The sequence below is a fragment of the Pagrus pagrus genome, assembly GCF_965226575.1.
Source record: "Pagrus pagrus genome assembly, chromosome: 3".
Classification (NCBI taxonomy): Eukaryota; Metazoa; Chordata; class Actinopteri; order Spariformes; family Sparidae; genus Pagrus; species Pagrus pagrus.
Window position 1 is genome coordinate 6974661 of NC_140187.1, and position 14871 is coordinate 6989531.

At 42.2% G+C, this 14871-nt stretch overlaps 1 protein-coding gene across 3 annotated transcripts in view; it reads left to right on the plus strand.

The window, feature by feature from the left end:
• arhgef10la (Rho guanine nucleotide exchange factor (GEF) 10-like a) overlaps nucleotides 1–14871 on the plus strand; it is a 120717-nt gene that overhangs the window by 48246 nt on the left and 57600 nt on the right. For all 3 annotated transcript variants that reach the window (XM_084349885.1, XM_084349883.1, XM_084349884.1), the window contains one exon: nucleotides 11996–12096. In XM_084349885.1, coding sequence (XP_084206011.1) covers nucleotides 11996–12096 — 101 coding nt within the window. The remainder of the gene's footprint in view (nucleotides 1–11995; nucleotides 12097–14871) is intronic.

A 14871-nucleotide genomic window follows, 5' to 3' on the forward strand; every position in this document is an offset into this window, starting at 1 on the left:
GGGTGCATCAGTGGCAGATTGCAGGGGAGGGCAGCGGGCAAACTGGCTTTGTGTCTCTCAGCAACACAAACACATCCTCGCAATCGCACACACACAAACATTGGTTTTCCCCAGTTGCTCTTTTCCATTTTGTAACTGAAATCTACAGGACAAAATGGTGCTTCCGAAGTCTGCGTGTGCATGTTACATGTATTCACATGTGCTTTTCTTACAAATGCGCCAGCGCATAAGCAAGCATGCGTCGCCGACAAAGTGACGCACACATACAGGAACAGAAACACACGCTCGCGCGCAGAGCTGAGCCTTTGCTCTGCTGGTGAGTGAGTGAGCGAGTGCAGCAGGGACCCCTTGTACTGAGTTGGTCCCCTCCTGTCTGGCCGCAAGCGACTCTCTGCAGTCAGGCAGCACATCACAGCCTCCACACTGCAAACAGACTGAGTACGTGGAGAGAATCCTGACTGCTGCCTCAAAGGCACCAGCCTACGTGTGACAGCAGTTCATTAACATCCTTTTTTACTGCGTCTGCTGGAGCAACCACAGGCATAGATACAGGAGCCATACTGGCAAGCGATAGATACAGAGTTCAAATTTAATACTTTAACCAAATGTGTTTGTTGCTTCATTCTCCGTTCCCACTAGTGGACATGAAGGAAAAGCATTGTAAGCCTGAAGCCTTCTTTTTTTATGGGTCCTTTCATGGTGGGGGTGCGGGCTACCTGCAAGGCGAATGGCAAACCTTACATTCTCAGTCATATGACTGATTGAGGCTCAATCTGTTGTTCATCCTGGCTGAGAGTCTTGTCCAAACAGACAAGCTCCCACAGAGGCTCTGGAGAGGCCTTCTGACCTTATCTCAGTGTATCGACAGCAGAGGGGGTTCTCTGATCGTTCTATGTGGAAGCAGAGGTGTGCTGTGGATAGGAGCATAGTTGAATCCCATTTAAAGGGTTGTGTAACCAAATTACAGAAGAAGATGATTTCTTTCTTCCCTTTTGTGGCATCTTGCCTCATAATTTTAGTTTTGACACTTTTGACACAGACTGCTCTCACAGAGATTGACTCATCTAATCAAACTTGTGAACAGGGTGGAGTGTTTCTACAGTATAGCATCCGTCTCATCCTGACACATTCACACCTGGAAGCGACCAAGAATAACCACGCCCGCCCCACTTTTAGCCGATTACCTGGTGCAGTGTGTCTGGAGCTGAAGGACACTTTAGGCACATTTTTTGATCAACTTAAGTGAAAAAGTTTATGGAGCCGCTTGAGTGGTCGAGACAAATTGAGGAAGCGTGCTCCTTAGCTCATAACTTAGGAGGTATTTTATCTAATCTTCAAGTACTGTTTGCATTAGATCCATTTTAATATAGACTCAGCTTGCACCCTTTGTACTTAATGAGATTTCAGATCAAACTTGAATTTTCATGCTGTGGTAATGCAAGTCTTTGATGCCACATATTTTGAAATTTTTTTTTTTTTCAAAAGCTGTCCAAATCAAATAAAGCTAAAGCAATAAATGCTGCAAATCCACTTTATTGCAACTGAAACCGCACGTAGATATCTGCTGTCAGTTCCGCTCGACTCAGTCGTTGAACGGGATAAATGTGAGTCGCTGCATGAACTATTCTTAATGTGAGCAGGAGAGAAATCCCACGCCAACACCAGGTCGAGGCCCTCTGGTAGCCATCGTCAGTATAAACACTACAGCAAGCACTTAAAATGGCATATAAATTCATGCAAGGTCCGGTATAATTCTATGGTTTAGCAGAGACGTGTGTGTTACAAAAGGTACAGACCTTGGTCTTGTATAAATGGTGACAACCAGGTATTTACTTGCGAACAACAGTATGAAAGGTCAAACCGGACTGAATACGTGTTCATTATCTTGAGTCATACACGGGAATAATGTGTTAAAGTGCTATTAGTGACTCCTTCAATGGCAGCATGTGGCAGCATATAGTTAGTTATCCGGAGGGGGCACTGACTGGAAACAACTGTCGAGTGTTCAGAAGAACCTTTGAGTCACAGCATGATTATTCAGAATATAGTAAATGCATTCCCTCTTCCACTTTTCACCTCACTTTACTCACACAAACAACCAGTGTGCTGACTGTGACTGTGTGTATGTGCTTATGTGCTCAGACTACACCGATCGATCACACATATTCACAGAAACTCCAGATGTTTTTCTTATCTTAAAGCTTAATTTTCTCTCTCTGCCTGTTTGTATAGACAGTGTAAATAGCGGACGGAGTGTCCCGGTCTGAAAAGTGAACTCAGTGCAGACGTGCTTCAATCCTGCATTCTTTATAATGGCCAGCAGGGGGCGTCTCCACGAGCTTCAAAGTGAAAGAAAGAAAAGGAGAAAATGGCCCTACTTCTCCCTTGATTTATTACCTCAGTAAACAGTTTCCAAATGAGTCTACGGTCTCAATCGATGGTTTCAAGGTAAATTAAGGTCCCATTTAGAGTAAAATAGATTATAACGCAGCGTATGCTTTAGAGCGGGACTACCTTGTGATTGACGTCTTGCTACCATAGCACATCCCCGGGATCACAGTCAGGTCCAACTGTATGGATAAGCAAAGTCCCTCCCCTTCCAGTTGAAGACCGTGGGGCCTTATTTCAGAAAAAAATATGTACAGCAGTTAACGTTTAGCTTGTCATAAAACAGTTGTCATAACCTTTTAGAGCCATTTCCGCGAATTGTCAAATTGGACAGACTTTTTTAATAGTTATCTGTGACTAAGTGGCGGCCATGTTGGTGTGGGTGTCGTACACAGTGTGAGACGATGTAGTTCACAGGGTGGTTTCACACATAACTAAACGGTACTTTCCTATCTTTTTCGACAAACTATGACTTTATTGACTCGCAAAATATTCTTACAGTTTGACCAACATGTGTAATTAATGGCACCATTCAAATGGGATCAAGAGGTTTTCTCTCGCAATTAACCACCAAACATTGTCTTCTGAAAAAGATCCCTTTGGGGATACAAGACAGGGAAGGGGTTTACATTTGTCGTGAACCCACTTTAAGTCCATTTCTTTTCATATATTTCTGTCACTGATTGTCAAATCCATCCAGAACTAGATCGACACACTCTTGTAGAGACTCTGAACCATGTCCTTTGACTTGTCTCACTATTTGCAGAGCAGACTTAGTCTCTGACTGTTTATTTCTCTGGAGAGTGGAGGTGAACTGAAGGATGGGTGCATGACAGGTTGCCACTCAGCACTCACTCCTACATCTGTCCCGTCCTTGTGCATTAGTGTCACACGTGTGCTTCGGCACTGACCTGCTCCCATAAATCAGCCGGGCCGGCTCCTCGCTTCGCTCTCTCGCCCCGTCTCTGCCCTCTCTCCTCTCCCCTCCCTTTTTTTTTGACTCTCCTTACCTCTCAGCTCTCCTCATCTCTCCTCTGCCAGCGTACCCTAGTCTAGTTCTCCATTCTGGCAGTGCACCACACCTGCACTGCGGCTGTCAATCAGCGGGCAGGAGGGAAGAGTCGGAGACTGCGCTCAGTTTAGCATGTTTGAGGCCGTGTGGGCATGAAGTGTTGCCTGAGGAATCCAACCAAGTGAGTAGTTGTATTCTCGTCACACTCCGTCTCCCCTTCTGTCTTCGGCAAATTGCCTCTGCTATATTTAAGCAGCGAATGGTATGAATTACACCTCCTTGTGAAAGCTCTACTTTTTCAACATGTCAAGGAAGTTTGAGGTCTTACTTACTTTATTCTGTTCCTGTCTGCAATCTCTCTCTCTCTCTCTTTCATTCTCTTTGTGTGTATGTGTCTCTCTGCCATTTTCTTCCCTCCTCTATGAAATGAAAATGAATTTGCAGCGGGCAGCGGCAGGTATGACAGAAGCTGCGCGCTGTTCTCCACTCTATTACCTTCTAATGATGTCTGAATGTGAAATTGTCTTCCTTACGTGTGCCTGAGACCCCAGCCGCCCCCCATCCATCCCCCCTGTCTTCTCTCGCGCTGTCACGCCAGTCCTTTTCTATCTCTCATCGCCTCAGAATCACTGTGAAATAATTGTGCAGGTGACTGAAGCAGGGCCATTATTTTGGAAAGCTGCTTAGTGCTTTAAAAAGATGTCTCATCCTTGGCCAGACAGCTTTCTTGTAGTTCCAATAAAGCCTGATCAATCCAGACAACAGAGCGACCCTGTCAATGGATAGACACCAGCTGAGTCATTGCAAACTCAGGGCCGATGCTTCCAGTCTGACTTTTAGACACCTCAGCATTAACAAGGTCTTTTATTTTAGTTGACAGGAGAGGGGGGCTAATATGTAAACACAGGCGTCTCGCGCTGGTGACATTATTTGGCGCCAGACTCTGGACAGTTGTGATTGGCGGTTGGAGCCGTGGTATTGAAGTCCAGCCTAACACAGTTGCAAGCAGGGCTCAGCTGTCAAGTCTGATGTCTCACCCCTTTTTATAGCATCAAATAACTAAATAATAACAAAACATCAACACCACAAAGCGCCACAGGGGCGGCCGGTAATGTAGGCTTGATGAGGCTAAGCCTTCCCTAAATGTCCTGCTTTAGACTATTGTTCATATAAAGTGATGTGCGGGTCGTGAAATAACATTCTGATTATTATTATTATTATTATTAGCGAATGGGATGCGGATGGGTAAAATAATACATATTCAATGAGGGAAATATTAACTACATTACCAGCAGCAATCCCCAGCAGCAGAATTGATACGATGCATCCCCTGTGCGCATTTACGAATTAACGAGGCACAGATGCTTAACTTCATTGATTATTGACATCCCTTGACAGACGGGCAGGATCAGTCAAAATCTAATGTTAATTAATGTTCTTCTCCAAAAAGCACACATAGTCCAGATTCATAAAAATCCTCCTGATAAATCTGGAGCTCTAAGACTTTTTGTATCAGAAAATAATTGTTTAATTCTGGACGATGGCTGGAAGACGGCCCTTTGACGTGATTGGCTCCTGGATCGTGACGCCGGCCTTTCCCCAAAAGTTGAGTCGGCTTCAACTTTTTTTGCCGCAGCCGGCTGTGCTATTTTTCTGGAGCCCCCTGCAGCCAGCACCGCCGCAGCCAAAATGGACGGCCCTCATTAAGATGAATGGGAAAACCTGCATTTTCACCGCACCTCCTGATCCAATGTGAATGCAGCCTAAGGGTACATGTGTAGTTACAACACTGCCCACAGTACTGAAACGGCCGAGGAGATCCATTGATAAAGAGACGGATAAACAGACATCACTTGGTTCAGTTTCTTAGCCCGCTTGCGTTAAGTGGTTGTAAATAGAGCTCTGGGCCTGGTGGTAATCCACAGACAGAAGGGAAATGACAGGAAAGTGAAGGGATCGTTAGAGAGAGAGAGAGAGAGAGAGACATAAAGAGATTACTGTAAAAAGCTGTTTTTACACGCCTCCCCAGTTGATTTTGAGCGGTTATTGCGAATGCTCCGATTAACAACAAATTAACAGCTTGTTTATGATGACGGTTTAGTCATGAACATTATGCTAACATTATCGGTCTGTGGTTGTTGAAACAAGTATGATCAATCACCATTTATTTGCGTGTAGTATATGACCTATACTGCAGCCGGCCACCAGGGGGTGATCAGGTTGTTTTGGCGTTGTCAGCGATTGTAAGCGATGGTTCTCAGTCGAGCCAAGACAGAGATAATCCACATGAAAAGTTTTTTCTTGGGAGAGAGACCTTGATTTTCGGTATTGGCATTGGTATTGACTTAAAGTGTGTTTTTAATTAGCTGAAGAAACTCCCTTAAATCACTCTCGTAAGCACTGCCCATGGTTATCTCTTGGTCATTTCCATTTTTTGATTCCCTTGGGATATTCAGGTGAGTTTGATTTTGGTTGTAAGGCGCTGTGATGGCTGAACTCTCTGTCTCATGGGATCATACCCATTGTGTTTCGTAGCATGTTTTTATATGCTGTTAAATTCAGCAGCACGTCTGTCTTTGGACAACTTCCTGCTTTCACCAGATAAAAACACAACAGCTTGAATGATCAGATGACAGAGTGGTAAAAGTTACACGGTGAATGTGTCAAACCAGGAAAACATCACAGTGGCACTTTTTGTGGGCACAATACTGGATGAGAAACCTGAAACTGATTCTGACACGTCGGCACACATGCTGAGATACATGAAAAGAATAATCATTTCTGGGCTATCTTTGTGTAGAAAAACACTGTTTAGCACATAATGTGCTCACAAATCTTAGCTCTCAGCATGATTCATGACAGGCCTCCAGCGCCTGTTTGGCACTGTGAAGCAAGGCATGATCCAACATGATCAAAAATCTGTCTCAAACACTTGAGTGTTTAAGTTTGGAGTGTCATGAAGGATGAGACTAAAAACACCGTTTGACTAACTTGTATTTGTTTTCCATACACTGCTTCCTGCTTTGTAGTCCAGTTCGAGCTAAATACACATCAGCTCAGGAAGGGAAAGACCTGAAGGAAACAGGAGAAACAGTCAGTGAAACTGAAGTCTGTTGTCTTCACATGTGTGTCTTGATGTAAGAACCCAATTGATAAAAACCCAATTTGAAATAATAACTGAATTATAATCAGTTCAAAAGGTAACTCCTAACATTGAAGTCACTTGGCTTTGAAATGATAGCCTTGACAGAGCTAGAGAGAAAGGATTTAGGAAAGGGGCCACTGCCCCTCACTTTACAGCCCTGGCCCATATTCATTTTAACAAGCTGATCTATGTAACCCAGCTCTAGTGCAGCTGTTATCGTTTTCGCCTTTTCTGTCCGTCTCTCTGTTCGTCTATGGACAGATTTTTGTCAGCACGATAGCGTCACAGCAAGATGCAATCACGAAACTTTACAGGTGTGTAGTTGAGATAAAAAATAAAGGCTAAATTCTGATTGGGTGTGGACCATAAGTACTGAATCCTCATGTAATAATGTGGTAATGACTACTGACTACTGAGTAATCACGAGTGAACATGTTTACGGGCAGATTTTACAGTGATCAGCCGTTTATACTGATCAAGAAGCCGCGACAGAATCAGTCTAATGGAAACACCGTTTAAATAATTTGCTTAGATGATATCAAGTTCAGTGTTTGTGTCTTTTCATACATGACGACAAGTGGGAAAAAAATATGTCTTCTTCTTTCTGGTCTGTCGGTCGGCTGCCTGTGGCTGGTGCTGTGTGCACATTGAAATCGTGGCTGCGAAAAGAAACTAGTTTTCTCTCACTGAAAAATGTAGTCTAACTGCCAAATACAAGCCAACAAGATGCAGCAGCGAAAACTCGTCTTCCTCAGGCAACCCTGTGTGGCCTACTCACACAACGAGAAGAAGTCGATGTAGACAGAAAACTAATGTGCATGGAGAAAGAACTACAGTAATATTTTATAGTCAGGACAGTCATATAGTGTATTTGGATTATACACAGGACAGTAATTTAATTCGAACAGTAATATGAAAAGTGTTTGAAGCAGCTGTTTTGTATTTTGTAACAGTCGTAAATTTCAGTAAGAGGCACAGCTGTCCCTTTCATTACTTTGTTTTCATGTAATAAATATATAAATGTCAATTAGATGTTTATCTGATGAGAAATGAAAAAAAAAAACGAAAAAAATGCTCATAATAATCATCTGTTCATGGTAATCAATGTGACCCAGCTTCCACTGTATTTCTGCATTACCATCTGCAATCTTGTTTTAGTCAGAAGCAAATTAAACTCAATGTTTAGTTTTGCTTTAATAGAAGAGTCTTTGGCTAATTAGCCGTGCGTTGTGTAATTCTGCGTAGAAATCACAAAGTCACATGCACTTTTTCACACCTGAGAGAAAATGACAACATATGAACCACTTATCAAAATCTCTCCAAATTAGCATAAGGGGATGCGGGCAAAATGCAAATTCCAGTAAAAAGATGTGTGATCTGACACGTTTCAAAGCCTTCAGCAAACTAAATTCACATGATTTACATTGAAGAGGAAGAAAGGACATTTTTCAACTTTGTTTAGCTTTGAATTATGCGTTTATAATGGAAATACATGCATAGATTAGTAGACACAACATCTGTCTCTTGAGAACTTTTGGTAAATGATTCTGTTTTCATTTATTAAACTTTTCATTTATTTATGAACAGTAATCAACATTTCTTTTTTCCCTTTGGTTTACTGGGTATGTGTGTGTATTTGGAGGGTTAAAGGAGTGTTTCACCAAAAAGCCACATTTTGAATATCAAAAGCTCACCCCCTGCAGGCTTGAAAGGTGCCTGTGAAAAGTTTGCAGAGGAAGGCAGGTGTAGTCGGCTTCAATTCATGACTTCTACAATGGATGCCAATGGTGACCCAGTTTCAAGCTGGAAAAAAAAAAAAAAAAAAGATTCACGGAAACTCTCCATACCATTCGTGCAGAATAATGCTTCTCCTCTGTCCATTTGTATGTTCGGCATGTGTGCCCCTTTCTCCTGTGTTGAACCAGTTAAACGGCTTGTACAAGATGAAAGGTCGTTTTTCAAGAAATGCCAAGAAAATGAATATACACGACACAAAAAACTGCATAAACAATGTCCAGTTAACTGTTAAGTAAATTTGCCAAGTAATGGTTTGGGTAATGCACAGCTTCCACGTGTCACTTCCATTATAAGGCTTGCTTTTAAGTATTTTTTTTGCAAGTGCTGTAGATTCAATCATTTCAACAGTTGCATAACCCTACAAAGTTCAACCAGACACTCAACCTTGAGCGGATAAGCCATTATGACACAAGGTTGAGGGATTTCTCTCATTACATAACTTAACCCATACATTCACATCATCTGTTTCTTCTCTCTCTGTCTCTCTCTCTCTCTCTCTCACACACAAACACATCTAAGACCTGTTCTCCGCTCGACTGTTTCCGAGCTTGAATTGGCACCAAATACCCCTCACTGATTACAGCCTGTACTGGTCGTGCCTGATCCCAGCCGATCCCACACATTAGCGGCACTTTGAGCGTCGAGGCTCACCTAGAAGCAATTTACTGTGACCGGGCTGTGTGGTCATTGCGACCTGCCCTGGATGTTGCCGTGCAGGCTGAAATCATAAAGCCGCAGCTTACAGGACTGAACCGCTGTAAAACTACAAGCAGGCAAGCAGCTGTTCTGACAGAAAAAAAAAATCTTGATGTATTAAACTTAAAGTCCCATGAAATGAAAAATTTCTCTTCCTTGTTGGCTTGTTGGTGCACTGTTCCCTTCACTGTATTGTTCTGCTTTCTTTTTTTATATAGCACATCTGCAGTATGTCAAAAATGTTTCTATAAACCAAAATCCTACACTTTTTATGCTATTTTGTGCCTGATGTTCAGGATAAAGTAAGAGGTGGTGGATACGTTGTGTCCAAGTCGTCGTCCATGGCTGCTGCCAATGTACATTTGGCATTTTTACTGCCTGCATTTGATCTCTGATAGACAAAAAACACACTTGCACCCACAGACATCTGGCTTTTGTCTTTTAAGGTGAAAGGATACAGTTAGGATTAAATCCTGAGGCTTTTGCCGCTTGTCGGGTGTGAAGCTATGATAAGGAGTTGAGGTTCGCTCAGTCTCAAAAGTTTTAAACTGCAAGTTTTTAACTTTTTTCTTTTGTAGTACATCTTCATCCTGTATCAGGTATGTGGGAACGCATGGATCATGGTTGTTTTCGTTTTTATCTACGGTCATAACTGCTTGTTGTGTTTGCACTGTTAGAGAATCAACTGCATGCAGCACTCTTTTGCATTTGGAGGTCCACTTATTGAATGCCCATCTGCTGTCTTCTTGCGGGAATGGAGGTCTTAAGTATTTGTACCAACCTATATTTTAGTACAGGTAAATAATTTGAAGAAACTAAAAATCGATCCAAATCCAGAACTGTAATAATTCTATTTCAAGGATGTACTTGGATGTTTAGCTATGACCTTTACAGTATCGTTGAATGGGCACGCCACCATTTCTGTTATTGCACTCCTCGAGCATTGTTGGATTTTAATGATTGACTGTTTTTAAAAGCAGCTTAAAATCAAAGCTGCAGAACCAGAGAAACAGTCTTCCTTGTGAAAACCTGCCATCTAAATCACCCACGATGCGACTCGACCTCTGACAGTTCAGCTTCATATTCGGATGTGCCCACGTTGCCTGAAGTAACGTCGCATCAGGCAACTTTGCGCAGCTCCCTCTGGAGCAACAAAAGGCTTCATGCAACTTTTTTTAAAATATGCAGTAGTACTCCTCCAGACCTGTAAATAAACTTTGATGTGTGAAATCCCCTTTTGCAGTGTGGTGAAGGTGGCTGTGTGTCATCATATACTGTCTGGTATAAGTTATAGTTTGCAACAGCACCTATGTATTGAAGGAAATGTTTTAGTGGTTGGATTACATTACATTTGAACATAACGACAACATGTAAAATCATGTTTGTTAATTGATTTTCGAATTATAGTTGATTATAGTTGAATGCATCTGCAACATGTTTATTAACAACCTTATTACTATAATTTGTTTTTCCAACAAAATATCCAATCTCTCTTAAATACACTATCTGCTCGTACAGCGTTATTGTTATAATTGTTTCTGCCACAAACAGGCTGAGGTTGTTATTCTGTTTGACGACATTACAGAAATGATTCCCGTAGAGACGAACCTTTCTGTTAAATAATAAGATCCTGTTTGTAACCAGAAACACAAGTCTCAAGGAGAAGTCCCGCTCTGAAATCTAAGACGTGTGTCAGAGTTGGAGAGAGGAATTTGGAGTTGACCGAGAGAAACTGCCAGCAGGAATTTAATTCCAAACTCACGGCTGAACTATTTAACTGATATTGACAATCTAGATGAAGCAACAATTGTAACAACTGGTCTCTTGAGATGTCAGAGCGTGACTTGTGTTTCTGGTTTTATAAAGGATTTCAGACTTTGACAAAAGGTCGGTTTGAGTTGCCCCAAAGGATTTAACTGCAGCCGTTGCAGCTGTGTTGCGGCTGCCAGCTGAGGTGATCGACTGTAGCGAGTCCAAAACTTTTGCTAAGTATGAGTCGTTACCGTACCCAAACATGTAAATATAGGGCTTAGGCTTAAAAATACTTCAAGTTTAAGTAAAGATGGTGGTGATTCAAATCTACAGTGACTTGAGCATGATAATGATCCTGCGCTTCGTATTCCTGCCCTCCACTCTGACCACCTCCCTAAAACCAGAATGTGGTACATAAATGAAACACTAGAGCCCGACTAATATGCAATTTCGGGGTCCAATGTCAAGACCCTTATTAGGCTGTAAAAAAAATTCTGATATCGATAGATATTTGGCAGATATACACACTTTTTTTAGCAGTGATTCCTCAATTGTAGTTATTAAACACTTGTGACAAAGATATCTGATGGAGGCAGGATGTTTTACAAATTTAACAATAAACTTTCATCGTCTAAAATGACATGAGTGCACTGAAATGTGAAATTGAATCATTTTAAATAACCCCACGCATGTTTTTCTGCATTATGTTTGGTAAAAATGAAAAGATTTCATATCGGGCAACATCGAAATAAGGTTGTGAACATATTCAAAGTAGCAAACTATCTTCTTTGGAACATAAAAGTGAAAACACGTCTGTGATACACTGTGTTCAGGTAATTTACAGGAGCCAGAGTTGTAAAAAAAAGACACCTGCACAAACAGAGACACAATCACACAACCACGAATGATCAACATGGGTTCATAAACATAAACTGGGTTCCTGTGGTTATTTTTTTCTGCTAGAGAGAGTGCATTTTGGTTTAATTTCAAAGCTTTACCGTCATTACACAATACAGGATTTCGCAAAGGAACTGTGGTCTGTTTGAGTGTCAAATCCAAGTGAATAACAGGATCACAATTTCAGCCCTTTAGCAAAATAAACTCACCTATCGAATGATTAAATGAAACAAAACAAGGCCGAACCGGCTATAGTGTTTATACTCTGTGTTGTTCACTGAAGACTTTGTGTCTGTGTTTCCCTCCAGGTCAGGGCGTCCTGTCAGCTTCATGGTGGTCCTCAACACTCCAAACCCCCTTAGTAAGATCTCCTGGGTAAACCGTCTGCACTTGGCCAAGATTGCACTACGTAAGCACAAACACACACACACACTTACACACACACACACACCGGCACACACAGGCATGCAGACACAGAAAGGATTACATTGTCATTTTTTATTTAAACAGGATGATGTAATGCAATGAAATGTAATAACAATGTTTTAAGTCAGAGGCACAGGCACACCAACAGTGTTTGCTTCACTTTCTGTCAGCTAAGCACACAACTGGTGTTACCACTTATATAATCAGCGGGAAAAAAAAAAAAGACGAGACGCTCAACTGGGTCATCACAAGTTGACGTGCTGATTAACGAGGCAAACTGTTTGAGCAATGTTAAATTAATAACCTCCGTTCTGAAATACCGTCTATTTATTGTGAAAACAAACATTACTCGGCATTCAGGAGAGATTATGGCGCCATGTGAGGACTTTAGTTACGTACTAGGCCTTGAAAAAGCTATTTGAACTCCTTTAATTAAACTGTCCATTACCAGTCATTGCTAAAGCTAAGTCACCCGCTTTCCAATTGAGGATATCTCATTGACTGTGGAGGCTCAGCAGTGGTCAGTGTTCATGAAGGAAAAGAATGGCCAGACCCTCCCCAGCAGGGAGCAGCACAGTTCTTTTTTATCTTCCTAACCTCTTTCCTCCAACCCTCGCCTCGCCTCGCCTCGCCTCGCCTCTGCCCAGGCCTAAGCCTACTATGCAGTCCGACCACGCTGTCGCATAGGAGGTCTTCCTCTCTGGGCTTCATCAATGCGTGCTGTCATCCAGTGGCAAAAACAGAGACGGGACTACTGAGGACATTAATCTGCTTATTTGGCCATGATGGCACGCATATTCAACCCACTCACCACCCCAGTCCTCTTTACCCATCCTTTCCTATTCCCTGCGTCGCCTTGAGCGCTCTTCCTTGTCACACGCACTTTATTCTGGGCTTGTTGTGCATGCAGTATGTCTCTCAACGCTGCACTTGTGTGTTGCTCCAATCATAATGTTGAGGCTTCTTACATCCCAGCGGCCATTGCTGTGAGCGTCAGCGCGGACACGTTCAAGGTTTCCGACAAAGTTATCGGTAGATAAAAGGACACTCCATTTAATGTCTCGTACAGAAGAGTGGGCTGAGATACTGCCGGTGACTGAGATATATTTTGCAATGTTTTTGATCCTAAGCATAGCCCTGAGACGATCAATAACGCAGGTTTGGTGCAGGTCAAGAGGTTTTCATTTCACAGAAGTTTTCTATTTTTCTGCATCTTGAGGTTCTCCATCTTTGCACAGTACAGAAGAAAAAGCAAGAACACACAAGGACACACTGGATTCTTCTCCTGTGCTGCTGGCCTACCTTTCACAGTGGGGGTATGGGTGTGCATGGAGCACACAGTACACCTGTAGACTCTCTAGTAGAGCTTGCTGTATATATGGTTTGTGTCAGAGTGGCATCAAAAACATCAGGCTGAGCGCGAAGGATGCTGTGGCTGCAGTGAAGCGCAGCATCCCCAGCCTTCCCTTGTTGCTCACACCTTTATCAGCAACACAGCAGGCGTACTGATGAGGACAGTGGCATAGTTATAGCATGCAGCTCTCCTCCCCTGTGGCTGCTGTGCGGACATGGGTGATATTCAAAGCCAAATCATGCAAGTTATCCGTAGCTGTCATACGGACCAGGAGCTGCCAAGCTGCAATAATGTTTATGGAGACCATGAATTTCAAGTACGAGCCGAGGAGGATAAAAAATGAACAGAGGAGGGTCGAAAGTATGTCATTCTTTTTTTTACCTGGCATTCACTTTGAAAGAAAACATCAAATAAACATTTATTGAATTTTTTTCGCCCTCTTAGGATCTTACACCTGCACAAAACACACCCTGAACACCCTGAAGACAAGGGATAAAATGCTATCAAAATGGAAATATTGCTCACTGCTTTCACACTTATATTGAGTGACTCTGTAATGGCACAACTGTCAACACCAGTCTGTCTTTGTCATGCTATCCTACTGCCTTGTGGCCTTGAGCGCAATGTCGCGGACATGATACTCCTGCGTGTTAAATCTTTGCCTTTCTTTGACTTAGAGAGAAGTTTCAGATCCATCCACCAATCAGGGGAAATTGACACATCTAAAGGCTGTAAGGTTTTAGGCCTTCAGCCAACGCTGCCGTCCGGAGGGAGTTACAATAAGACCAACAGTAAAATAGGCTTCGATTCCTTCCATCAGCAGCATGACAAGCGGCCAAGTGTAAGGAGTACAAGCTTCGAAGTGCAAGGGAAAGTAATAAAATAGCAGAGCAAAGACATGAAATAAAATAAGAACCAGAGAGACGCACAGAACAGGGAGCTTAGGGCGATAGATTACAGAGAAACCCCCACTGCAGTCAAGACATTAAACAATTAGATGTTTTTTTTTATATATCAAGCTCGAAACTCATATTTGTGCAGGAAAGCTGCACAGAGGAAAAAAATCAAACATCTTTATTATGAGTCCTTTATTGAAATGATTGACTGCAAGTGTTGATACAATTTTATGGTGCTTTCTTTACACACCTCATTTATTTACAAAGATGACACCTTCTAGTAAGCTTTGCATGTTTTCGCACACTGATATACACATGAAACTTTAAACTTCTTGACAGTGTTCTGCTCTTCAGATGACGACTATAAACCTGCAGCAATACGTGACACATAATTATATGTTATGTGTCACGTATTGCTGCAGCTAACTAAACAGAGATAGTAGCGATTGGAATGCAACTTTGATTCGCAAAGAAAGAAAAGGAAGGTTGTGCTCTATTGCACCGCTTT